The sequence below is a fragment of the Ambystoma mexicanum genome, chromosome 11 (genome assembly GCF_040938575.1).
Source record: "Ambystoma mexicanum isolate Mex_15411 chromosome 11, UKY_AmexF1_1, whole genome shotgun sequence".
NCBI lineage: Eukaryota > Metazoa > Chordata > Amphibia > Caudata > Ambystomatidae > Ambystoma > Ambystoma mexicanum.
The window spans coordinates 1,095,152,948-1,095,180,589 of record NC_090934.1 but is presented as its reverse complement, the minus strand read 5'-3'; the positions used below and the strand labels follow the sequence as shown (position 1 = coordinate 1,095,180,589).

The following is a 27,642-nucleotide window of genomic DNA, read 5'->3' as shown; positions in this document are numbered from 1 at the left end:
TGTGTTGGGATCCTCGTGCTATTGCTCTCGAGCATTAGTGCTATTTTTTCACGTTTTTTCTCAAAAACTTCATTTTTTCGGTCAAAAGAGCCTCAAGCTCCACCGACTCTCCATCCGATCAACGGGGACCCGTGTCGGATTCGTCTGCGCCCGGAGGACTCCAGAAGTTTCTCAGGCCCGGTCATGGCCCAGGAGAAGGGCAGCTCGACGCCCGGAAAGCTGTTCAGGGTCTGCCCTGGATGCCATCTGCAGAACGTCTTCAAGGAGGACGAACACTCTTTTTGTCTTTACTGCCTACATGAGGACAAGACGCACATGGAGAAGGACTGTGCGTTTTGCGGCAACATGTCGGAGCGGACCATGAAGGACCACCATCAACGTCTCGCCAACTGGCTGGAAGGGAAGAGCCCGTCCGGCGAGAAGAAGAGGAAGAAATCCGAGCGGTCTTCTGGTCTTCTAAGACCTTTGAGGACACCCTGGCGACGGGGGTCCAACATAAGGCCAAGCACCGCGAGTCCGCTGGCACCGGGAGCGCCGAACGGTCGGGCTCTATGGGCGCCAGGCTGGGCGCACCCTCCCCGGCACCATCAACCACGAGCCAACGCTCTGGGTCGGGTAAGAGGAAGGCCGAGCACCCGGCGAGGCTCCTAGAGAGGACCCGGTCGAGCTCAAAGGCGGAGGGGGAGCGAGGCACTGTCCCCCCCCCCCCCTCAAGGATAAGGCGGTGAGCGCACCTAAGGTGGTGAAGGCCTTAATCCATCCGGCCAAGCCCTCTATCGAGTCTGTCGCGGCGGCCCTGGCTCAGCCTGTGGAGGCTACGCCAGTGGTGGCGACCTCGGGGCTCAGTCTCCCTGCCACCTCGGAGGGAGTCCTCTTTTGTGCCCATCGATAGGACCCCCGTGAAATCCCCCGTGGGGAAGAAAAAGGGGGGGCAGGGCGTCGTCGTAGATTCGGCCTCAACCTCGGAGGAGGAGCTGGTCGAAGTCTTAAGCCACGGCCTCGGCGTGGAAGAAGACCGGCCCGTCGGGATGGATCCCGACGCAGGTGACGACGACATCGTCGAGGGTACCGACGGGGCCCCTGATCGCCCGTCGGATTCCCCTCTGCCAGCGCCGCGAGACAGCTCGGCGGCCATTTTGTTGGCTATACAGTCCTTATGCTCAGATAAGGACGAGACTACCGTTGCCGACGGAACCTCTCCCGTCGGGGACCCAGATCCGGGACCTTCTGGGGTTCCCCCTACCAAGAAAAGAAGGATCCACCCTCCTCCTTTTCAGCTGTCGCGCCCCTTCCAGCCCTCCTCCCCGTCCACCCGAGGGGATGATACGGGGACTGACACGGCAGCGACGGGTACGGACGACGAGGTATACGATGAGGATGTACCGTCGTCGCCTCCCACCAGGGCTTCTCCGCCCGACGAGATTGGATCGTTCCACTCCATGATCGCCAGGGCATCCGAGCTTTGCCAACTCTGCCCTGAGGAGAAGAAGGAAGGTTTCCTTTATCAGCGGCGCGAGGCCAAGAGGAAGACGGTCCTCGCAGTGCCTCTATTGGACGACATTTGGGATGAGAGCCTCACCCTCCTCAAGAACCCTTCCACGACGCCAGCTAGAAGAGACCGGTACGAGAAAGTACCGGGTCCCGGACACGGCCCCCCTGTGCCTCCGGGCGCAGCCTACCCCGGACTCCGTTGTGTCCGCGGCGGCCAGGAAAAAAGCAGGGGGGGGGGGTGCGGCCTCCACATCGACTTCCCCACCGGACGGCGAGGGAAAGAAATTGGACGCTATGGGACGCAGAGTCATCTCGTCTGCAGCGACGACGATTAAAGCTGCCAACGCCTTGGCTATCGTGGCCCGATACGACAGGGAGCTCTGGTACAAACTGGCTCCTCTGCTGGACTTCTTGCCGGACGACAAGAGGGCAGAGGCCCTGGAGATCCTGCAGGAAGGTGAGGTGGCTTCGGACCACGCCATTACCGTTGCGACGGACATCGCCGACACTGGGTTCCGCCAGTTGGGCAACGGCGTTTGCCTTAGGCGGCGTGGATGGCTCAAGGCTACGGACTTCCGTCAAGATGCCCTTCGATGGTGAACAACCTGTTTGGGAAAACAGTGGACGATTCCCTTCAGGCCATTAAAGCGGACACCGAGACGGCCCGGGCCCTTGGAGTTCTGCAACAACGACGGACGCCCTTTCGGAGCAGCGGAGGCAAGGGCGCCTCCAAAGGTTCCGGCGGCGGTTTCTCCTCCCGTCAAGCGGCCCGCTCGTCGTCTCAGGAGGCCTACAGAGGACGAGGCAAGTCTGGCGGACCCCGCCGTCGTCGCCAACGACAAGGCGGCAAAGCCTCGTCGAAGCAGGATTGAACCGGCCGTGGGGTCGGGCCCCCACCGAAGCACCCCGGTGGGAGGCCGGCTGGCGAGCTTCGTCAGCGTGTGGGAGTCCATCTCCACCGACCGTTGGGTGCTGGACGCCTTGGCCCGGGGCCACGCGCTCGAGTTTCAAAGAAAGTGTCCGTGCGTCCCCCCCGTGGCCAGGAAAGAACTTCACGTCCCTCAACTTCTCCTGGAGGTAAAGGCGATGCTCAGGAAGGGCGCCATCGAACTCGTCCCAAAGAGGCTTCGGGGCTCCGGAGTTTACTCGAGATACTTCCTCGTGAAGAAGACGGGGAGGGGGGTGGCGCCCCATCCTGGACCTGCGACGTCTGAACAAGTTCATCAAGGCGCAAAAGTTCCGGATGGTCACCCTCCAGCACGTCCTGGGTCAGCTGGAGGAAGGAGACTTCCTGTCGTCGTTGGATTTGGAGGATGCCTACTTCCATATTCCCATCCTGAAGGGGCACCGAAAATTCCTCAGGTTTGTGGTCCAAGGGCGTCATTACCAGTTCAAAGCCCTCCCCTTCGGACTACGGTCGGCACCCAGGGTGTTCACCAAGTGCCTCGCACCGGTGGCGGCGCAGCTGCGCCGCGAAGGGATCCACGTCTACCCCTACCTGGACGACTGGCTCATCCGAGCCAAGACAAGGGAGCTCGCCGTGGTTCACACGGCAAGGACCGTCCAACTTCTCACGAACCTGGGATTCTCCGTGAACTACGCCAAATCCCACCTGGTACCCGCGCAAGACGCTCTGTTTCTGGGAGCGAGGCTCAACAGTGTCCCTTCTGGCCTCCCCGTCGGAGGAGAGGACCAGGACCATCCTGGGCAAGGTGCAGCGGATGTTGGTGACCGACGCGGCCAAGGTGAGGTCCATCAAGTCCCTCCTCGGAATGATGTCTTCCTGCATCTACCTCATTCCCATGTGCAGGCTCCGGATGCGCCCGTTGCAGGAGTTCCTGGACGCGCGCTGGATCCAAACGACGGGCAGCTTCGAGGAAAGGATCACACTCGACGAAAGTTTCCGACGAGCGATCTGGTGGTGGGGCACCCGCGCGCATCTGACGGGCATGGACTTCCAGACCCCAGCCCACCAGGAGACAGTGACCAAGGGTGGGGAGCGCACACCGAAAATCTGCACGCAAGAGGCCTTTGGCTCCCGACGGAGAAATCCTTACATATCAACGTCCTGGAGCTCCGTGCAGTGTTTTGGGCCCTCAGGTCCTTCCTTCCGTCCCTCAAGGGCAAGGTGGTGAGGATCTTCACCGACAACACCCCCACCATGTTTTACATCAGGAAACGGGGCGGAACCAGGTCCCCTGCACTGTTTAAGGAGGCGCAGGACCTGTGGCATTGGGCAGTCGCCCAAGGGATGTTTCTGGTTTCGTTTCATCTGGCAGCGATAAACACCATCGCCGACTCACTCAGAAGGGAGCTGCGCTCGTGCCACGAGTGGGAACTACGGCAGGATCTAGTGGATCGCCTCTTCTGACGGTGGGGCACACCCCAGATCGACCTGTTCGCGACGGCGACAAACTCCAAGTGCCGGAGGTTCACCAGCAGGTTTCCCCAGGCGAGGAGCATGGGCGATGCTTTCTCGTTCCCCTGGGAGGGCCTGTTCCTCTACGCGTTCCCTCCTTTGCCACTGCTAATCCGGCTCGTCAACCAGCTCAAGAGGGCACGGTGCAGGATGATCCTCGTCGCACCTGCATGGCCGAGGCAGATATGGTTCCCGGACCTTCTGGACTTGTCAGCGTCCCCGCCAATCAAGCTGCCGGTGGACGCGGATCTGCTCTCCAGAGAAGGAGGCGCCATCCTCCACCACGACCCGAAATCGCTGAACTTGCAGGCCTGGCTCCTGCAGCGCTAGAGTTTGGAGGATACGACATACCGGCCGACTGCAGAGGTTCTTGCAAAGGCCAGGGCGTCCTCGACTCTTAAATGCTACGGACACAAATGGAAGAGGTTCTCTGTCTGGTGCCACGCACAGAAGATTAACCCTCTACGGATTACGGCTCCCCAAGTACTGCCGTACCTGCTGACGCTGGCCAAAGCTGGACTGGCACACGCGTCCATCAAGATTCATCTTGCTGCGATCTCCCGATACACCAGAACCACGGGGCGGACGTCCTTGTGGTCTCATCGTCTGGTGAAAGAGTTCATGAAGGGACTGTTCAGATCGTTCCCGCCGGTGAAGGCTCCAGCCCCGGCGTGGGAGCTCAACGTGGTGCTGACCAAGCTCATGGGACCTCCGTTCGAGCCTCTGCACTCGGCCCCGTTGAAGTTTCTGTCGTGGAAAACAGCGTTTCTTGTGGCCATCACCTCCGCACGACGGGTGGGAGAGATCCAGGCCCTTTCCTGCAAGGCCCCGTACTTGACTTTTCACGACACGAGGGTAGTGCTCAGGACGCACCCCTCCTTCATGCCCAAGGTACCGTCGGACTTCCACCTCAACGAACCCTTGGTGTTGCCTGTATTCTTCCCGTCGCCTTCGTCGCCGGCTGAGAGAACTTTGCACTCGCTGGATGTGGCTAGAGCGCTGAAGTTCTACGTGGACCGCACGAAGTGTTTTCGGAAGACGTCACAACTCTTTGTGAACTTTGGACCTGTCAATCAGGGGAAGGCTCTCTCGAAGGCTTCCATTTCCAGATGGCTCTCCGGCTGTATCATGTACTGTCATCGGTTGGCAAACCGACCGCTGCCTGGCCGTCCGAGAGCCCATTCCACCAGAGCGATCGCAGCTACCACGGCGTTCCTTTCTGGTGTGCCCCTGCTGGACATATGCAGGGCTGCTACGTGGAGGTCGACGCACACCTTCACGAAGTTCTACTGCGTCGATCGGGATTCCAGGGAGGAGTCCAGGGTCGGCCAAGCAGTGCTGCGCAACCTGTTCGCCTGAGGTGAGCCTGATGGGGAGGTAAGATGCTTAATGTTGAGTTTGATGCAATGCTTAATGTTGAGCCTTTGCCACCTCCCGTGGTTGTGCATGTGTGTACTGCTATGTATTCTTTATTCATGAGCATGTGAATCCATGCCAGACCCCATGCTGGAGAAGGAACAAGTTACTTACCTGTAACTGTTGTTCTCCAGCATGGGTCTGGCATGGATTCACATGCGAACCCTCCCGCCTACCCCTCTGCGGCTCTTCACTTGGTCATACTGCCACTTCACGTGCTTCCAAATCTGAAGATGGCTGCCAGAGGCGGTGCTTAGGTAGAGAGCAGTCATTGGCTGTGGTCAGTATGACGCAGAGACCAGTGATTGGTTACTACTACGAAAGACAGATCAGAAACGAAACTGATACTGGTTTTTTCTTTACCGAGGATTCCCAGCCTGACGACGGGGAATATTCATGAGCATGTGAATCCATGCCAGACCCATGCTGGAGAACAACAGTTACAGGTAAGTAACTTGTTCCTTATTTCTGATGTTTGTTAATCTGCTTAGAATCACATGCTGTGCATAGTCTGACATCCAGTGGTCACTGCGAAGTATTGCATTTTGTTTTTCGTAGTCGAAAAGGGGACGTCGACAAGGAGTGTCTGAAACACTATACCTATAGTGATGTGCAGTATACCCACAATCCCTCGCGCGTCGCGGTCCCTCAGATTGTTTTTTTCCGCCCAGTTATTGGTTGCCTTTACGTGGAGCTCCTCGAGAGAAATTGCAAGAACATTTACTCGACCCTTTGGTCGTTTAACATTATACATTAGAACCCTCCTTTGACGTTGTAGCGGAGAAGCTGTTTCACCGCCGAGTAAGAACTCTACGGCGGTGACTTCGATGGAAGGGGTCCTTCGGCGCTGCTGAACACGTGGCCTGGCCTCGCCGGCCTAAGACAGTAGGGAGAGTAGGTTTGTGGGACATTTCTTGTTCTTCCTTAGAATGCCTTTCTCTTTACCCTCCCTTTCCTTCGGGGACGTTGTCACGTCTAACTGTATCCTCAGCTATGGAGAGGACTCCCTTTTAGATTTTTGCCGCGCTGCAAGGGCAAGTTCACTTGGAAAGACCAGCGCAAACGGTGTAACCGTTGCTTGCCCCTCGACCACAAAGATGGCTTTGCGGCCTGTAAGCTTCTTAAGCCTGAGACTTTAAAGGACCGGAGGGTCAAAAGGTGGGCAGCCTACGCTATGTCATAGGTCTGATTCCTCACCCGCCGCCAAGTGTGACGAGGATAGTGATAACCGGATCTCCGTGTCGGAGGTCGTACACCCCTCTAGGGAGCGTTCCCGCTCCTAATCTGTCCCTGGCCCAACAAGCTCGGCTCACGCCCTGCTTATGGGGATGAACACCCCAGCGACGCGGACGAACACAGTAGACACAAACACTAGCACACAACCCACAGCACGTCTAAGACAGCCCTAGCGCCAACGGAGACACCGGGCCTACCGGCGACTTTCGCCGCCCGTAAGGGTCGCAAGCCCTCGCCGCCACCACAGCCGCGACTAGCGACTGGGCTACCTTCAGACAAGGGCGCTACCACCAAAACATCAGGCGACGCGCCTGGCAAGAGCACGATCGTCGCTGATAAAGATTCGGCACCGCCTAGTACGACGCCAGACGAACCCTTGACGGAGAAACTAATCGTTGAGAGCTTGGCGCGTATAGTTTCCAAAGACTGCCAGAAACGGACGGCGTGTGACGCGCCGAAAACCGCTCACAAGGCCAAGGAAGCGCCGAGGATGCCGGAAGAAAGGGTGGGATCGCTCCTGCCGTCGAAATCAGGCCCTAGCCTGCGAGAAGGTTTCTCAGAAGACGAAGAGACCTTATCCTCGACGTTATGGGACAGACATAGATGGATAGAGGCAGAGGGACCTCCTTTTCTGCCTCTAGACCGTTCTGGTTTACCATACTGGACTGTTGAGAGATTCCAGTCATGCATGGACAAGCTGGACAGATTTATGTCCACTCCTGAAAATAGGACACCTAAGAGACCAAGGGAGGCGCTTCAGGAGGACCCTAGAGCTAAATATCCCAGATTATATAACCCCTTCCAAGAGGACATGAATACTTATGACCTCACTGAGGAAGACCCTCACTTCCAGGAAGATGAGTTCTTAAATTGCGAAGACCAACAAAAGCTAGCAACGGAAGGTTTTGAGGAAAACACGGTCTTCCTTCGAGGAAGACCCAGATGAAGGTGGCTCACAGCCCTGGCAGTCACCAACAGAGTCTGCAGACCCTGACATCTTAAACCTTCCCTCTCCGCAGACCACACCGGTCAGGAATCCATCTCCAATAGTTGATCAACCCACCTTCAATGCGCTACTTGGAAAGGATGCAGCGCTTTTCGAGATTGAGACTGGCGAAGTTACACCTGGTACTGATTTTGTGGAAAAGATCATTAAAGAAAAACCTCCCACTAGCCAAACCATTCCCCTCCACGCCTCAGTTAAGAGACGGATTACTCAATCGCTGTCCACACCTGCACTGGTAAAAGGAGTCAATCCCAGAATTGAAAAATTGTTTGCTCCCTCTGTCAGACCCATTATACATCAGGGGTCACTCAATTCCGGACTCCTTGGTGGTTACTACCACAAGGAAAAAGAGCGGGTGTTCCACTGTCAACCAGCGAAGCACCCCCAGACAAGGAAGGAAAAAAGCTCTATGCCCTGTGGAAGAGTACAACCTCGGCAGCTTTTTCAACCAGCATTGCCAATAATACACTACTGGCAAGTTATGCTGATGCCCAATGGGGAAAATTACGACAAGACCTCGAAGTTCCTGAGTCCTTAAGAACTCGCCTATTGGTCACAGTAACAGAAGGAACTCTGGTTAATCAGAGCATCATTAAAAACACTCTTGATGCTGCAGAAACGGCTCGCCGTTCCTTAGTACAGGGAATTCTTCTGAAGCGTCATGTCTGGCTCCGCAATTCCGGTTTTAAGCCAGAAATACGGGCGTCACTCATTAACAAACCAATAGGAGTCTAACCTCTTTGGGAAGGCAGTGGACGACGCACTGGAGACTGCAAAGAAAGAGTTCGATACTCTCAAGACCTTAGACCAAATCTCAAGGCCTCCCAATAAGCGAGGATTTGGCAACAGATGCTTTTTTTCTAGGGCAACGTCAACAGCAGCAACAGTGCACTTCATGCAACTGGTCCTCTACTCGGGGGAACTAGTGGCCAGTGCACGCAAAGAGGACAGCGCTGTGGCAAGGGCAGAGGTCGGGCCCCACTCCCAGAGGCTCCCCGGCTACCAACACCAAATGACCCGAAGATCCGGGTCCCCTCCCATGCATCACCGGTCGGGGGCTGGTTAACATCTTTCCTACCAGCATGGGAGGGAATAACATCGGACCGATGGGTATTATCAGCTATAGCCCACGGGTACTGTATAGAATTCAGTCGGTCCCCCCCAGTACAGACCCCCAAGGGGACAACGCCTGTCATCGGAACACCGCACCATTCTTCTTCAAGAAGTGGAACTATTGCTACTAAAAGGGGCAATAGAGGTTGTGCCTCTCACAGGTAACGGAAGGTATTTATTGTATTTATTCAGTGTACTTCCTTGTACCCAAAAAGGACTTAACCATGCGCCCTGTACTAGATCTGCGCCCAGCAAAAAGTGTCAAACCTCAAAAATTTCGCATGGTGACCCTACAGGAAGTAAACCTCCTACTTTTGCAGGGAGATTACATGACAACACTGGACATGATTACTTTCATATTTTAATGTTGCCAGCGCACAGAAAATACCTTAGGTTCATGATAGAGGGCAAGCGCAAAGGTTTTAACGGAAGTACTGACAGTGGCAGCGCCCCACCTGCGCAGGTTGTCCATCCCAGTATACCCTTACCTCGACGATTGGCTCATAACAGGGGATTTTTACAAAACATGCTTCTCAAATACCCAAAAGACTGTAGACCTTTTGTTCCAACTGGGCTTCTCCATCGAGAAGAAGTCCAGCCTAGAGCCCAGCCAGATCAAACAATTCATAGGGGCTCTAATTCGAACAAAGGACGGCCTTGTCTTCCCCTCCGAGAGGGTCCAAAATAGCTGTTTCAGATCCCTCAATATGTGGCCGGTCGAGAGGTGACTGTGCGCAAAGCAATGCGTTTGCTAGGAATGATGGCGTCATGTATATATTTGGTACCTCGCGCGACGGCGCCCAATGCAAGAGTGGATCAACCGCCAGTGCTGTCAGGCCAGCTGACAATGGGACGATCTAGTGGTGGTCTCGCAGGCCTTGGTTCTATCGCTACGGCAGTGGTCGAAGGAAAACCTTGTAATAGGGAAACCGTTCGCCACTCTAACCACAGACGCATCCCTCACAGGATGGGGGGGGGGCTCACCTATCCCATCAGACTGCACACAGAGTTTGGACTCTGAGCGTAGCATCCAAACACATAAACTTGCTGGAACTGTTAGCGGTCTTCAAAGCACTGAAGGCCTTTCAGGTACACCTGCAAGGGAAGACAGTGATGGTCCTCACAGACAGCACCACAGCCATGTACTATCTGAACAAGCAAGGGGGCACTCAACTCTCCAGAACTGTCCAAGCTGTCCCAGAACATTTGGAAGTGGGCTCGCAAACGCATGTTCCTGTTGTCGCATGTACCAGGGGAACTCAATCTGCTAGCAGACAAACTCAGCAGAGACTTCCCTCTGCCCGCAGAGTACGAATGGCGGTTACAAAAAGACGTCTTAGACGTCTTCACACAATGGGGATTCCCAGAAATAGATCTGTTCAACTCTGGAGAACTCCCAATGCCAAGATTACGCCTCCAGGTACCCCCAAAACCAATCCATGGGGACAGTCTATCGATACCATGGTCAGGGAAATTTGTTTACGCTCACCACCACCCCCGTAACCCCCCCCAACTCCCCTTCTCTACAAAATAGTGCACAAGATGCACCAGGAACCAGTTACTATGATACTAGTGGCCCCTATGTTGCCCGGCAGCCATGGTTCGCTCACTTGATAGAAATGTCTCTATCTCCTCCAGTGAAACTTCCCTGCCCGTACAACATGCTGTTACAGGACAAAGGTAGAACACTACACCCATGCCCACAGACCCTGAACTTAGCAGCCTGGCTCCTGAGGTCATAGAATTTGGTCATTTACAACTCCCTCAAAGATGCATGGATATCCTTAAGGAGGCTAGAAAACTTGTTACTGCTATTCCAGCAAATGGAAAAGATTTGTCATCTGGTGTAGAGATAAGGACATCAACCCAGTTGACTGCTCTCCCACACAGATTGTTCTTTACCTGACTCCCTTTTTAGACTCCGGTCTGGTCTTTAATTCCATTAAAGTTCATCTAGCAGCACTTTCCGCTTACACCACTTCTCAACAGTGTCATTGTGGAAAGTCCCAGTTATTAAAGCCTTCATGGAGGGAGTAAAGAGAATACACCCTCCTATAGCTAACCCAGCACCCCAATGGGACCTAAATGTGGTACTTACCAGGCTTATGGGCTCACCCTTTGAACCCATGCACAAAGCATCCCTAAGAACCTCTCTAAAAACTACTTTCTTAATAGCTATCACCTCCCATTAGGAGAGTGAGTGAACTACAGGCGCTCTATACTAGACCCCTTTGTAACAGTTCACAAAGATAAGGTGGTTCTACGCACACATCCTAGGTTTGCGCCAAAATTCAGTTCTAAATTTCATGTCAACCAATCAGTAGAACTACCTATGTTCTTTCAGAACCCTTCAACTTTGGGAGAAAAGAGCCTACATACACTAGATGTACGCAGGGCTGTCATGTTTTACATGGAAAGAACTAGACCTCAGAGACTAATCAGTTCTTTGTCTCGGTGGCAGCAGGAAGAGAAGGAGATGCAGTTTCAAAATCCACTATATCTAGATGGATTGTACAATGCATCTGTTTCTCTCTTGCTGAGAGAACTACCCTTCAAGCCAAGAGCACACTACTCGAGGCACTGGGGCTTCCATAGCATTCATTGCAAATGTCCCTCTGGAGTCCATTTGCAAAGCGGCAATCTGGAGTTCTGTACACACCTTTACGAAACACTGCTGTCTAGATGCCCACTCTAGATCTGTTTCCCAGGTGGGGCAAGCAGTGTTAAGATATCTTTTTTTCTACTGTTCCTTCTCACAACCCACCTCCAACTCCGAGTACTGCTCGCTAGTCTATGCACAGCATGTGATTCTAAGCAGGTTAACAAACAGAAGACAAGGCATTACTTACCGTAAAAGCATTTCTGATGGTTGTATCTGCTTAGATTCACATGCGCCCACCCTTCCTCCCCGCTCGGATGGAAGGAACATAGACTTCCTTACCTTTCTCTCTTCTGTACTCGCTCACATCTGTTAGGCTCCCTCAGGGCAGAAAAATTACAAACAGGGGGACCTCGATGTGTGAGCTATTGTGGGTATGCTGCACGTCACTATAGGGATAGTGTTTCAGACACGCCGTGTCGACGTCCCCTTTTCGACTACGAAAAACAAAATGCAATACTCTGCAGTGACCACTGGATGTCTGACTATGCACTGCATGTGAATCTAAGCAGATGCAACCATCAGAAATGCTTTTACGGTAAGTAATGCATTGTCATTCATGAGCATGTGAATCCATGCCAGACCCCATGCTGGAGAAGGAACAAGTTACTTACCAGTAACTGTTCTCCAGCATGGGTCTGGCATGGATTCACATGCGAACCCTCCCTCCTACCCCTCTGCGGCTCTTCACTTGGTCATACTGCCACTTTATGTGCTACCAAATCTGAGGATGGCTGCCAGGGGCGGGGCTTAGGGAGAGGGCAGTCATTGGCTGGGGGCAGTAATACCCAGAGACCAGTGATTGGTTACTACTAAGAAAGACGGATCAGAAACAAAACTGATACTGATTTTTCCTTTATCGAGGATTCCCAGCCTGACTGGGAATATTCATGAGCATGTCAATCCATGCCAGACCCATGCTGGAGAACAACAGTTACAGGTAAGTAACTTGTTCCTTCCCACTCAATCGGGTATTATGGAAAAATAGCCCACTAATCAAGCGCAAAGTTCTGGGGTTGAACCAGGAAAGGAGGATTGACCAGTTCTGTGCAAATCTTACCAAACATGGCCCCACCTGTGGGGGCCCAAGACGAGGCCAAACACTGCAAGGCCGTTTCCATTTGGGTCACACTGCAAGCGGGTCCCACAATGGGCAGGTCGCCATCAACCTCACCATCTGCCTCAGTCTCCAGCCATCGATTTAGCTCCTCCAAAGAGTAAATCTGCTAAGCTGCGGGAGGCCAAAGAAGCCAACGCTGCAGGAATACGTGGCCAACTTGCCTTAGAAGGCCCATGCGGCGCATGAGAAATATTTGTCTATGATTGAGATGGTAGCGGCTGCTCTCTCGAAGGCCAAAGAAGCCAACTCTGTCAAGGTAGCCCTGTCTGTGCCCAGGGTCCTTGTCCCTGAGGCGGGAAGCCTCAACCGGGGCTGGGGAGGACACTGGAAAGGAGGATGCCGGAGCTAAGCCCAAATCCGAACCCTCAAGATGCAAAAATTGAGGGGTTGGGGCAGTGAAGTCCTCAGGGCAAGTCGTGCTCCAAGGAACTGATGTTTCTTCAAGACCAGGAGTACATATACCAGACCAGGAGGACGTGTGAGACGTCGGTGGAAATGTTGACGGCGCTAGGCCTAGTAGGCCTACCACCCCAACTCCAAGGTATGTAGCACTGAACATCCTTTTGACCCTGCACACTGTTGGAAATTCAGGAAAGGGTGGTCTTCGCATCAGCCTTGGCAAAAGAGGAAGCAAAGTTTGTATGCAGTACCCTCTGAGAACACTACGAACAACTCTGACTACAGGTATAGGAAACCCAACCTTTGATATAAGCTTGTACTACAGTTTTGGTAGCGTGTTGAGCAGCTAGGCTTATCTCAAGAGGTGTCAATGTGAGCTGTAGTAGAGTTACACAGATTTAGTTACAAGTATTCAAATAAACTTACACAAGATTTCTTGATTTTCAAGATTTACAGTACCTTTAAAATTAAAAGATGCAGTGGATGCCTAATGTTCCTGTGCAGATCTCACTGTTCCTGGGCCTCCGTTGTGGGGACAAGAGGGAGGATGTCAGAGGGGGGGCAGGGGGGCTCCTGCAATGCACTGGGACGGTCAGGACGCGCAACCGGCAAATGCCACTTTCAGTGGCTATTCAGTGTTTCAACTCCTCGTGTCTAGCGCAAATAGCAACACTGCAGTTCCTGGCTGTTGAGATGGACTTTTCTTGCTTCTGGGGTCCTGCACTCTGTTGTGGCTCAGGCTCGGTCAGTCCTACGTCCTGGGAGTCAAGAGGATCTTCCTGGAGCTCTAGGCCAGCTTAAAATCAACACACAATCTGGTGTTCCCCTCCCTGGCTATACGGTTTCCAGCAGCAACTATGTGGAAATTCAACCAGCTCCTGGACGACACTTGGGAGGAGGGCCTGATGAAGATGGCCACTGCCCCAGCCATGCAGGATAAAGTAGAAAAAAATAGTCCACGCCTAGGTGCCAACAGTCACAACCGTCAGCGACTCTGGTATTAGTGGGCGCGAGGAAGTGGTTAACCCCTTGTCTTTGTCCCCATCCCTCTGGACAGTGAGGGGAAGAAGTTGGACGCCATGGAAGAAGGCTAATCTACTCGGCAGCATCTACAATCAAGGCGGCCAATGCACTGGCGATCCTGGCCAGGTATAATATAACTCTGGTGCAAACTGGCCCTGATTGCGGACTTCCTGCCCGACTAACTGTTGGAGGCGATCGGCTTCCGGGAAGGGGAGGTGGCGTCGGACCATGTAATCAGTGGCCCTGGACATCGCCGACACAGGCTTCCAACAGAGGGGAACTGGGCATGCCTCGGTCGTCTAGGCTGGCTGAAGGCCACCAGGAGGTCCAGACAAGAATACTGCTCATGCCCTTTGACATGGACAAACTTTTCAGGAAAGCCATCGACTAGACTTTACAGGCCATCAAGACTGATACAGAGACGGCTAATTCCCTTGGCACTCTTCAGCAGCACCATCCTTCCTTTCATGCCTCTGGTGGAAAATCCAGCAGTTTTTTGGTGGATGTTCCTTGTCAGTCAACCCTCCTGGTCCATGACCCAAGAGTGCTACAGAGGCTGTTCCAAGGCTTTTGCTGGAAGTGGCCAGTGCCTTTGCTCCCAAGGTGGGGATGTAGGTGCTGAAGCAGGCCAAACTGCCAGGATGTCAGGGCCCCCCCCCAACCATGCACCCTGATGGGTGGCCGGCTGGCGAGTCATCGGTGAGGGGAAGATCTCCACCGACGGGGGTGTGTTGGATGCTCTTACCCACGGACATACCCTGGACTTAAGTCTCCATGGATCCCTCCAGTGGCCCGGCAGGAACCGCACATCTCTCAGGAGGTACAGGCCATGCTACAAAAGGGGGCGATGGAGCTAGTTCCAACATGACTCTGGGGCTCCGGGCTCTACTCCAGATACTTCTTAGTAAAGTAAGACTGGAGGCCCATTCTTCGCCTGCATCTTCCAAAAATTCAGCATAGTCGCTGCAGCACGTGCTTGGCCAACTGGAGGAAGGAGACTTCTTGACATCGCTCGATCTGGAGGACGCATACTTCTCCAGCATGGGGTCTGGCATGGATTCACATGCTTGTGAATATTCCCAGTCAGGCTGGGAATCCTCAGTAAAAGAAAGTTTCACTTTCGTTTATGAACTTTCTCTTATAAACTAAACACTGAGCTCCATCATACTGCCCCCAGTCAATGACTGCCCCCTCCCGAAGACCCTCCTCTGGCAGCCATCTTCAGATTTTTACCACATGTTCAAGTTTTGGGAGTCATCGTGTTTTGCTCTTAGAGCTTTCTGCATTTTTGTGCTTTTTGGCTAGGAAAACCTATTTTTGTTCAATTGAGCCCATGTGCTCCATCGTTCCTTCATTCAATTAACGGGGATCCTTTTTTTCAGGCATCTTTCATCGCCCCTCCAGGGCAAAATCGTAGTATGTTACTACGTGGAAGTTTCCAGAAGGCCCTGAGGCCTGCACCATGCCGGATCATGTCGGAGAAGGACGGGCCTGCCCTCTTAAAGCTCTGCACCAGCTGCGGGTTGCAGAATGTTTTCACGGACGACCAGCATTCCCAGTGCCTTTTGTCTTCACCCAACGCACAAGGAGGAAGATTGTGAGATCTGCTGTGGCTTGTCCAAGCGCACAATGAAGGATCGCAAAGTCCGACTGGTGGCGTGGCTCAAAGCCAGGGCCTCTACCCAGTGTGGTCCATGGGGGACGTGCCTCATCCAGATCCAACCAGCCAGAGCGGGCTTCTAAGTAGTTTGAGGGAACTCCATCCATGGGGGGGGGGGGGGGGGAGCCCAAGACGAGGCCAAGCACCGCAAGTGCACTTCCATCGGAGTTGGTGCCCAATCTGGGTCCTGCAACGGTCCGGCCGCATTTATAGTCACATCAGCCTCAATCTCCAGCCATTGCTCCAGCAAGGAAAAAGTCTGCTACCCCGGAGAAGCTGCAAGAGAAACCAGAGCAGGACAAGGTGTCCAACCTGCCAGCTAAGGCCCAGGTGATCCAGGCCAAATCGTCCTATCGAGCTGGTTGCTACTGCCCTCTCAAAGGCGAAAGGGGCTAACCCGGTCCAGGGTACCCTGCTGGCGGTTATGGTGGCTGTTCCTCCCAGACGGGAGGCTTCGCCAAACCAGTGAAGACTCTGGAAAAGAGGATGCTGGACCTTAGCCCAAAGCCAACCCCTCAGTACCCAAATTGGGGGTGGTGGGGGGGGGAACCCTGGTAGAGCTCCAGGGCACAGATGTTTTAGTCTGACAAGGAAGACCTAGTTACCGTCCCAGAGGAGGGTGGTGACTACGACGAGAACGGCGAGATTCCCGCCGGAGGCTGCAACGACTGTCAGTGGGCTCAGCAACCCTGTTCCCCTGGCATCTCCCAGAGACCTGTCGCATGATATACTCTCAACCCTCCACACACTGGTGTCAGACTCAGAAGAGTATGCGGACACCAGAGACGCCACCAGCGACTACCCTGTTGACACCAGGGCCACCTTTGCTGAAGAGGAGCCACCCTACGCCTCCACTCCAACCATCACTGCCCTCACCCTACACACCCCTCCCGCTACCACCTCCTAGGGGATACAGGGACAGACAGAGCAAAGACTAGCAGACAGCGGAATCTGTGCCACCAAGGGCTTCTCCGCCAGACGAAGTGTGATCCTTCCACTTCTTGATTGCCCATGCAACAGCTCTTCCTGCTTAACCAGAAGAGGGCTTCCAGGAATCATCGCTGGGAGGCAAAAAGGAAGACAATTCTGTCAGTACCACTCATGGACAACATCTGGGATGAGGGGCTGGTACTGCTGAAGTACCCCAGCGAAGAGGGACCGTTTTGAAGAAATATTGGGTGCCTGAATCTGCACCCAAATGTCTGCAGTCAGACCAATTGCTGGACTCGATGGCCTCGGGAGGTACGTGTCCCACTGCTTATCCATTGGCAGCACAGGGCAGGTTTTCCACGCAAACATCAAGACTGAGTACGCACAGGCCCCAGCAGCTGCCCGCTACCCCGTCAACCTCACCTACCGCCCCACCGCCCAGTGAGGACAGGTTCTTTCAAAAGTTCCTCACCCTCATGAGATCCCCAGATGGGTGCGATCCTTAGGGATGTCATCAGGGACATGCTCCCATCAGCCCCTCCTATGGCTCCAGCGCCACAGTACAGCCACTGCTGCCCTTGCCAGCTCACTCGATTCTGGCTCCCCTGCCTCCCACACTACAGGCAGTGCCACAATCGCAGCCCCCGGTTATTTTCAACGCTGCAGCCCTCTGCGCCCAGCACTCCTCCATCAGCTCCGGACCAGCCAGACACCCTTGTAGACACTGACGAGGAGGAGGACCCCGAAACACTGGCAGTCAAGGCCTTCCATGAACATCTCGAAGGTTTGGCAGAGTGCTTGGGGCTTCCACAACCTGAGGTTGACCAACCAGAGGTGGGGGTCCAAGCCGAGGTCCTCACTCTATGCCCCACTTGGCCCAGCCTTTCAATCAGTGCCTCAACACCAAATATAGGCAGATGGAGGGGCATCCACTCTTGCTGTCAGCACACCCTCAACCACACTTTTCGTTGCTTGCTGCAGCGTCACTCTACTCAAAGCCTGTCGTCCTTTGAAACATCATTCTCGGTGCTGCTAGGCAGGAGGTGATCTTGGAGGCTTATGAAAAGCTTTATTCCAATGCCTCCCTGCACCTTTGTCAATCCAAAACGGATGCCATGCTGGCAGCCGTTCATCGGAGGCTTTGGTGGGAAATAGCCGACTTCCTCCCGGATCATCCAGTGCAGAGCCAGGCACGCTTCAAGGCGGGACTGGCGTAGACCAAATGGGGGGCACAGGACTCATGCAGTCCACTGTGTCCCACATTGACACCTCTGGCCAGGCCATATGTGCCCGGATGCCTATTGTCCTGGCTGCACTTTATAAATAAAACAAATACGCATCACTTTGGGCTACTAAATTCTACCCAGACGTCCAGGAACGCAAATTGGACCTTCCATTCGAGGGTGGTGACTTCTTTCACTCCACCACCGATGAGGAACTAGATAGAAACAGTTCCTAAACTGCAAAGTCTTTTACCTATCCTTACAAAGGCCACAGCCAAGGTGTACACCCAGTTGCATCAACGCTCAGACAAGGGGCGGGCGTTCAGCGAGTTCCGGGGCTTCCAAGAACAGAGCTCTGGACAGCCTGACTGGTCTGAGTCAGCACCGACACAAACAAAAGTGGGGGGGGGGGGGGGCTTCTTTCAGTCCCCTTCCTCCAACAGTCCTGGAGGGAAAGAAGGCATGCTGCTCCACTTAAGAGTCCAACTGTCTCTGGTGGGGGACAGGCTGCCCTTCATGCACAGTTTTGGCATCAGAGGTTTGCAGACCAGACCCCTGGATCCTTTCAGTGGTTTCCACAGGGTACTCCCTCCTCTCCCCCACACCCATAGATTGGGACAGCAACTCTGGTGTTCATGTGGTCACTCGTGAGCCAGGCAGTGGAAGAAGTCCCAACCACCTAGAGAGGCATGGGCTTCTACTCCAGGATTTTCACCATACAAAGGGAGAAACAGGCTGGCCTGGGAGTTGTTGGACATCTCCCTCAACTTCTCCCTCTTCAAAAATTCAAGATGGTTACGCCAGCACTCGGCGGAAACACTGTGCAGGGGACACTGGATGTGCTCCCTGGAGCAGAAAGACGCTTATCTAGACGTCCCTATTTGGCAGCCTAATCTCTTACTTTCTACGGTTCAGGAGCATTGGCTGCCATTTCCAATACAAGGTTCTACCCTTCGGCCTCAACTCAGCCCCCAGGGTATTTACCAGACTAATGAATGCTGTGGCGGCCCTCCTCAGGGCCACCACGTCTACCCATACCTGGACGACTAGCTCGTCGGGGCGAGGTCTCCAGAGGCGGTTCACCATACCTCCTCTGCGCTCATGGCCACTCTTCACGAGCTGGGATTTTCTGTCAACCAAAGGAAATCGCAGCTGCAGCCTACTCGGAGCCATGCAATCATGGGCCTTAATTGGGACACGAGCTCCAAGAGTTTTCCCTTCGGAGGACAAGATCAGGGCCATCAAGGGGGCTGCAAATCACTTCCTCAGCTGAGAGGTGACCTCTGCCTGGTGGTACCAGCATCTTTTGGGTATCATGGTGGCAGTTCTGTTGGCTGTGCCGCACACGAGACTCGGGAGGAGATTACAGCTGCACTTCGCAGCCTCATGGAATCGGGAACAGGGTTCCCAAGAGGAGCTTGTCAGCATTCCTCCCTCTGTACACCCAGATTAATTGGTGGTCCAGGGACTGCAACCTGAGGACCAGCAAGCCCTTCCGGCAACCGGTCCCTCAGGTCACCATCACCAGACTCATCCCTCGAAGGATTGGGGGGGGGGGGGGGGACCAGTACAACGAGTGCCCAGAGAGTCTAGTCCCTTCAGGAGCCGGAGTCTCATCAATTGGCTGGAGCTGAAAGCCATCTCGCTAGCTCTCAAAGCTTTCCTCCGGCTCATTGAGGGCAAAGTCGTCCTCATCCAGACGGACAACTCCACCAGCATGTACTATGTCAACAAGCAGGGTGGCACCAGGTCCCCTCTGTGCAACCTAGCGGTCAGCATTTGGGAATGGGCCCTGGAGAGCATCTACCTGATTGCCATCCACCTCCTGTCGGAGTCCAACCTGGAAGCGGACAGACTCAGTAAACTGGGACAGACATTACCAATGGCAATTGAACAATGAGGTTCTGCGCGATCTTCACATGGGGGCATCCTCGGGTGGATCTCTTCGCCTCCTGGGTCAACAGGAAGTGCCAACAGTTTGCGTCCTGGCAGGGGCTAGGCCTGGCTCTCTGGGCGACTCATTCCAAATACAATGGAATGGCATGACAGCTTATGGATTCCCACCCACACCACTGGTCCACAGGGTGATCTGCAAGATAAGGGAATCATGTCACCTCTGCGTCACTGGGATAGCTCTGTGGTGGCCAGCCAGGCCATGGTTCTCGGCGCTCCTCAGCCTTGCGGACAGACCTCCCATTCACCTACCGCTGGGCCCAGCTCCCCTCCTCTCGCAGCGGGGGGGGGGGGGGCAGAGTAATCCACCCCGCTCCACGCATTGATGCTCGCATTGTGGTCCCTGAGCAGGTCACACTAAAGCACCTAGGCCTGTCTCAGGCTAACCTGGAAATCATTCAAAAGTCTAGGAGCAAGGCTATGAGGACCTTGCACACTGGACGGTGTGCTATCCTTTTCTGCACACCTCGCTCACTCGGGTGCAGGTGGACACATGCTGCACCTTCTTGGGAGCCATCAGGCCTACAGGAATTCGGAGGTTCTGGTCTTCACCGCCAACCCAGTAGCAGTGGTCAAATGACATCTCGCGCGCCTCACCAGGCTCTACCCGCCCATCAAGAGCTACACCCTGTGGGATCTCGATATAGTGTTGGGCGCCTCAGCGCACAAACCCTTCAAACCAATGGTGTCTGCAGACATTAGACTGGTCACCATTTAAAAAACTCTGTTGGTGGGTCTCACCTCGGTTCGCAGTCGGCGAGATACAGGCACTGGTAGCTTCAGAGCACTACACTACCTTCCACAAGGATAAAGTGGTCCTCAGAACACACCCCACGTTTCTTGCTTTCCATCTGAATGAGATCGTCCTATGGATTAGCAAAAAAGTTAGGTAAGACTATGTGCAAAGGGTCCTGCACTGTCTGGATGTCGGGAGGGCTCTGAAATTCTATCTGGACAGGACCAAGGGCTTCCTTAAGTCAGACGCTCTGACACCTTCAGCGGGTCAATGCCCCGTTACCAGGCATCCAAGGCCTCTGTAGCAAGGGGGATGGTTTTGGCCATCAAGGAGGCCTATGAGGGGCAGCACAAACCACTTCCAGTTAACACGCACGCCCACACTGTCAGCCAAGGCTACGGCCATCACCTTCCAGAGGCAGGTCATCAGCAGGGCAGCCACCTGGCCCACTCCTTCAGCTTTTGGTAAACACTACGGTTTGGATACTGTCTCTAAATCCGATGCGGCTTTCGGACAGGCGGTTCTAAGGAACTTGTTTTCTTAAGGGGGGTCTCCTATCCACCCTGGGACTGCATACCATGCAGTATGGAGGAAAGGGGACAGGACGTGAGAAATTATAAGTTACTCACTGTAGTACTCTGGCCTTTCCTCCATACGTCCCACCATCCCCCGTCCCCTCCCTAATAATACAGGTGTCATTATGCAATGTTAATATTGTCCACTTGTCCATGGGGACTGAGTGGCGCTGGTGGGCAGAGTCGGGGAGCGCATGCTCACAGGGCCGCACCCCAGCACCTCCAAATTTAAAGGGGAGATTATTTTTTCTGGAGAAAGTTTGTCTCCCGTCCCTAGCGAGGGATGCCCACGCAGTATGGAGGAAGGACAAAGAGACGTTAGTCACGACGGTTAGTAACTGCCAGCATGGGGTCTGGCATGGATTCACATGCTTCCCCTTTGCCCCTCTACGGCTCTTCTTGGTCATACTGCCACTTTACGTGCTACCAAATCTGAAGATGGCCGCCAGAGGGGCTTAGGGAGAGAGCTGTCATTGGCTAGGGGCAGTATGACCAGAGCTAGAGAGACAGTTTGTAAACTAAAGTGAAACTGGTTTTTCTTTTACCGAGGATTCCCGGCCTGGCGACAGAATATTAATGAGATTGTGAATCCATGCCAGACCCATGCAGGAGAACAGTTACAAGTAAGTAACTTGTCCCTTATACTACTGAGGTTGCGTCTGGATGCTAAAATGGTAAGTCAACAGACATCGATGCTGCAGTGCCCTCTGCTGTCGGAAAAAATGCCAAGACTTCGAAGACTCTGTGGGAGAATCATCCAAAACAGGGGTAAGTAATCTGTTCTGTGGCTTGTATCTGCTTAGTCACACGTACCCTCTTCTACCGTTGTGGGAGCAAAAGGCACATTTTTAAACCTCAAGAATCCTATGGTTAGTGCGCGGTACAAATATCCTTTAACATTATCACCACCAGAGTGGCGCTCTGGCGGCTCTGAAAAAGGGAAGGGGGAGGTGAGTTAGTGGGAATAAGCAGGAAAAGTGCAAGAGAGCAGTGATGTGCTGTTGCAACCTCAGCCTGGTGGGTCTGTTGGCTGGGCATGGGGTGTTTTACGTTTGGTAGTCATTGTGTGCTGTTGTGAGTCTGTGTGGTTTGTTTTGTTGTTGTAGTGAAGTTTGTGCCGATTGTTATAGGCTTGTGGTTGTTTGGTTAGAGTTTGAGAGATGTATGCAGAGGGGTGAAATTGTTAATGGATTGGTTAATTGGCATTGTTGGCCTTGTAATTATGTCTAGGTGTGATGCTTGCTATCATTCACTATGCCATCTGAGTGTGGGACATGCTAATCTTCAATATCCTATCTATATGTGAGGCAGGCTAGTGATCACGATTCCATCTAAGTGTGGTACATGGTAACATTCACAATCCTATCTAGATGTGACGCAGGCCAATTTTCAGTTCTTTCTAGGTGTGGCACTAGTTAACATTGGCAAGTAAGTTGGTGTGTAATGTAAGGCAACACTTACAGTCCAGCCATGAATATATTTAGGCTGGTGGTCACAAATCTCTCTAGGTATGCATGGTGTAAGTCTATGGCAGTCTACGTTATGGAAAGGTGAGGTAGAGTGGCCGGGGCTTTCCGGAGTAGTAGTTCCTCTACACCCCGCCCATGCCACACTTGCGGTTTTTGTTGGCGTCTGACTGCTGGCTTCATTTGCTTTCCCAGCTGACACCTGCAGACACGTCTTTGAGCCGCCAATGTAGGAGACACCCTTTGGTTTGGGGCCCTTAGCCGAAGGGGCTCCCGGGCAGTGGGCTGCTCTGGGAGGGTCATTTATGGCCAGATAAATCAGCCAATGGGAGCTGGAGGGCGGAACACCAGGAAGTGTTTGCCGGGTTGGAACATAACATGGGGGCTGGGGATCGTTAAAAAAACCATGGAGACGTGACCCAAGGTCAGAAAATGGCCCAGATGGGACAGGGGGTTGCATCAGCTCACCTGGGAACGCCGCGTTGGTAATGGTGTTATGCCACAGTGAAGCTGCATGCCCCAACAGTGAGGGCCAGGAGGTGGGCAGAGGGAGGGGCAGAGGAAAGGAAAGGGGTTGGGGGAACGAGGCAGCAGGCAGGACCTAAGAACACATGGAGGCACGGCCCAAGATCCGAAAATGGCCCAGATGCAAGATGGGGTTGCATTAGCTCAACTGGGAACGATGCATTGGTTGTCAGAAAAAGAACTGAGGATGTCGACGCGTGGGGGAGCATGAATAGCTGTGCACGTATTTGAGGGAGTGCAACGGACACGTCTTTTTAAATTTGATTTTAAATGTCAACCTCTGCCTAGCATGTGACTAGCAGATGCAAGCCACATAAAAGGTAATTGCTGTGTAAGTAATATTTGTCATAGCTGTTATGTCTGGTGTAGAGTGGTCCTGTCTAGGAATCGTTAACAGATTTGTTTTAACAGAACATATGTAGTGATCTGAGATGACCTTGGCCAAATACAATTGCTGATTGAAGGTCATTGTGACATATTCAAGACTGTTTATGGTCCTTATCCTTGTCAATGTTGGGCATTGGTAGTTCTTGTGGAAATCATAATGGCCTTTTAAACATTGCAAAAGAATTTGTCCTGCAGTATTGGTAAGGGGCCATTAATTTTGATGACTTTGGGCATATATTGGAAGTTTCGTTAAATAGCAGAAACTGGCATTAAAATGTGTTTTGTCCCCACAGCATTTTGATGCTAGACATGTTGATCGCCATTCCTGGGACGTGGTCGGACCAAGAAAGGAATGGCATCCACCCAACACTCAAACTAGTGCGTTTTCTGATGCTAGGAGAATGGGAGAAAGTCGTAGTGGAGTGATATCTCAACATCCAAGGTACAGTGACCATTTTCATTTGCACCCATTGTGTATTAATGCAATTTTCAGAATACTACTTCTAGGTTTCCAATTCTCAATTTTAAAAATGGAATTCTAAAATGTTGCTTCATAACTAGCTCACATGGCTTTACAAATCCTTTTATGTAAACAGGATTTATTTTTATTTTTTTCTCACAACTGCTATAAAGTTCGTGGTGGCTCCTGCTTGGGACATGCAGGATAATTGGTTGTTTGGGTAGTAGGAGCAAAGAGTGCAGCGCAAGATTGCTTAGCTGTTGCTTGCATATCTTTAAAAAACAGGCTGTTTGTGTGGGCTAAAATCCTAGGTCAAGGGTTTGCAGCCGTTGGGTCTGATCTAAAATGTTGTCACACCATGCTCCAATCCATCCCATTTTCTGGACGAAATCCTTGAAGTATAGGGAAGGGGACTAGGAGTACAGTAATTGCTGATGAACAACATGTTCTTATTACATCAACAAACTGGGTTGAGGTTAACCTACTTCCCAGTTGTACATGGACCGAGATAGGTCAGGCTACATGCGCAGCAGGGATATTTTCTTTTAGATGGTTACCAAACCTAGCAGGCGCTCAACTGGGAGCTACACCCCAGCACACAACTATTTTCAGTAAAGGAAACTTTACACCCCTTTTGTTTCCTGTAGGGTGCAAAACCACTCAGATAGCCACAGCCAGTGAATCCAGGAAATAAACTGCGTCTTAGTCCGGATACATTCACACTCTTAACTTCTAGGAACAAACACTGTGGGGTTCTGGAAAGCCGACCTATTGAACCTGCAAAACACTTTCATGCTTGTGTCTAATCAAACTCTCTTGGGAGGCTTAGTCGCAAGTACATTTAAGTTCAAAGGTGATTGTGAGTTAAATGTCCAGACGTTACAAGCACTCTCAATTTTCTACATACAGGTCTATTATACCTTGCCAATGGGCAGTGCATGTTTTGAGGCCTGCTAGTATGTTTTACTTGCTAGACAAAAACAGGTTATACTTAATACCATGTACGTTTATCATTTACCAAGGCTTCTATTGGATCATTCCATGTAATGAGACCTGATCCAGTGTCTAGCGTGCACATGTTCTTCTCTTGCGGTATGGGACACTTTAATAAGTGACACGCAGTATGCCACTGGGCCTCTGAGGTTAAACATCATGCTTGCACAACATTGAGTGTTTATGAACCTGCCAATCGGTAAGATTTCTTACTGTGCCACCACCCCAAATATGGCTGCAGTCACCTAATCTGTTATGGCTGCGGTTTTTCTCATTCGGCAGCTCGTTAGAAATAAAATACTGTCTACTCTGACACCTAAAAGATTTAGAAGTCCTAGCCTACAAAACCAGTACAGACCTTTCAGAGTGGAGTACATGGAAATGGGGTCCATGCAATCTTAATGTTGGCCAAGGTAAATGGGTACATGCTTTAGATGACACGCCGGCTTAAGTTTAAAGGGTTTCCCAAAAAGATGTTGTAGCTCCCAATTCCTATCTAATGAATAATCCCAGGTAGGAATCCTCGATTATTTTCAATGAGAACAGGGTCTAGTTCAAATGTGGTGTGTGATCAGTCCCCGACCTATTAATCAAAGAAAAAAAAAACAAGTGGGAGACTTTTGTGACAATTGCCCACCCTTTTTCCCAGTTACAAGGTGGTCCAGTGGTCATTTTTGGTGTCTAATTTGGACAATCGATTCTAATGTCCCACTAGCTGAGCAAAACAAACTAAGGACAACCAGGGCACCAATACACTTCAGACATAGTGAGTTGCTTCAGTGACCCCACACGGGCAGACTTCCATCATAGGTGGTAGAAGAGGCTCCAGGCAGGCCTCTGTACAGGGGAGAGCAGCAGGTAACCAGGTTAGTCCCACTAGGATTGGATCTGCATTGTTTTGCTCATCCAGAGACGATGTGGACTTAAACTAGTTAAAGCACCAGTCTAAGAGCCGAATGCACCCAGCCCATTGTTGCTAGGAGGTCCAGAGTTTCCCTCGATGGATGCCTTTGGCAATGTTCATCCCCATCAGCAGCCCTCTGGTGTTCCTTTGTGGTATCTTCCGACCTATTGTTTCCAGTGGGCAACTTCCACAATGGCTCTAACACGGTTTTAGGCTTGGAGCCCCCTTTCCATGGTACATGGGGATGATTGCAGCTTTGGGTGGTGAAGCGGGAGGTGAGGCTGTTGCATAGATTTCATGAAGATTGATCGAAGCTCAGCAGGCAGGTGTTGTAAGGAGATAAAAAAAATGGAAATGGTTAAGGCTGAAAATGCCTGCTAGTGGTATTGACCAGCATTCTGAGACTTCCGACTTCTAATTGGGGATTGTGTGTCTCCTGTGTGCATTTACATACAAAATTTCTGACCATTGACTGCCCAGGGCCCAGGTTCGCTCGGGACTTAATGCGTGATATGATAGGTTGTTTATAACACGCTTAATACCAAGAGGTTTCTAAGCGAGGACCCGGGGATCGAACCCATGTTGCTCTGTGTCGTATTGCTTCCAATGCAGCATGTTGCTTCTGAGTATTCCCCCAGCCCCCCCAAATACGACCCCCTCCACCCCCCCAGACCATTGCAGTTACTGGTCAGTGAAACCACAATACACAGCTCCCACCTGAATAGTGTATAACTAATGGCAACATGGGCATGTGAGCTGGTGTGCTAATGGCTTTTTAATTTTATGAATTTGGCTTTGTGCAGTTCAGTGCGTTTGTGTACATAATTTACCAACATTTGTTATTTCTTTCTAGTAATGCTTCTTCAATTAATAGAGTTCAAGCCACTGCAAATTCACTTCAGCGAACAAGTGGGTCTGGCTTTAAAGCTGCATTTAAGAGTGGACTTCAAAGAAGATTTTAATTTCGAAAAGCACCACTCTGGTTTCAAGATTTTTTTGGAATGTCTTGTAACTCTTCGCAGACCTGCATCAGGAATCGAATGGAAATCCTGTTATGACTTTTTGTTTAACTTTTTTAATATTTTTAACGTGATCATTTTCTTCCTCTTGTTTTCAGAGGCGTTTTAATGGTTATGTTGTAATTTCTCTCGTTTTGCATTGAAATGCATCTTACTCTGCCGTACTAGAGCTTTGTAAATCTAGTTTGAATTCAAATGTTTGTTTTAATACTGTATGTGATGCTAATTCGACTGTAGTTCGCAGATGTATTATTAACCAAACATAGCCATCTGTCAATAGGCTTAAATTAGTTACTTGAAACCAACACTTTGTCGATTTGGACTTATAAAATATTGAAATAATTACTGTGTAACGAAGTAGAAAGGAATTTATTTTTGCATTTTCTGAAATACTTATTACAAGAGTTTGAGCGACTGCTACATAAAGTTGGTGTTTTGTGTCTGGCTTATTTGTGTTTTTGCACATGATTCAGCTTCTGTACAACTTATTTAACTTGTTCTAGGAATTTGTATGTGTAAGAATAAACTGGTACATTTCCATCCATAGTCTGGTTTCTATTTTGTGGCCAATGTTCACCTGTCTTATTGGAAATCACTTGGTTTCTTTTTTTTTTTTTTTTTAGAAGAAAAGCTTCTGAAATGTGATTTATTTTTTTAATTGACATGCTGTGATCTCGTGTTTTCGGAAATGGCGTCTTGATATGGTGTCGTTCCAGAATTGCAAACACTATGACCTTGTACTGGAGCATGCAGTGACCCACACATGCCATTTTCTCACCTTTATCGGTTTTGGAGTGGATGGAAAAATAGAAAGGACCGAACCATTGGTGACCATGAAAGTGGAATACCACACAAGTAGGCCTGAATGGCTGTAAAAGTATTTGATCAGAGCCGAATAGTGACCTTTAAAAAAAAAAAAAGTTCACAAG

At 51.7% G+C, this 27,642-nt stretch overlaps 1 protein-coding gene across 17 annotated transcripts in view; it reads left to right on the top strand.

Moving 5' to 3' along the window:
- SLTM (SAFB like transcription modulator) overlaps positions 1–27,253 on the top strand; it is a 333,070-nt gene extending 305,817 nt beyond the window's left edge. For 11 of the 17 annotated variants that reach the window (XM_069624367.1, XM_069624362.1, XM_069624366.1 and 8 more), the window contains 2 exons: positions 23,631–23,779; positions 26,548–27,253. In XM_069624367.1, the coding sequence (XP_069480468.1) occupies positions 23,631–23,779; positions 26,548–26,656 (258 nt within the window). In that variant the 3' untranslated portion in view covers positions 26,657–27,253. The remainder of the gene's footprint in view (positions 1–23,630; positions 23,780–26,547) is intronic. The other 6 variants (XM_069624374.1, XM_069624370.1, XM_069624364.1 and 3 more) reach the window with 1 other exon arrangement.
- Positions 27,254–27,642: the final 389 nt, after the last annotated feature.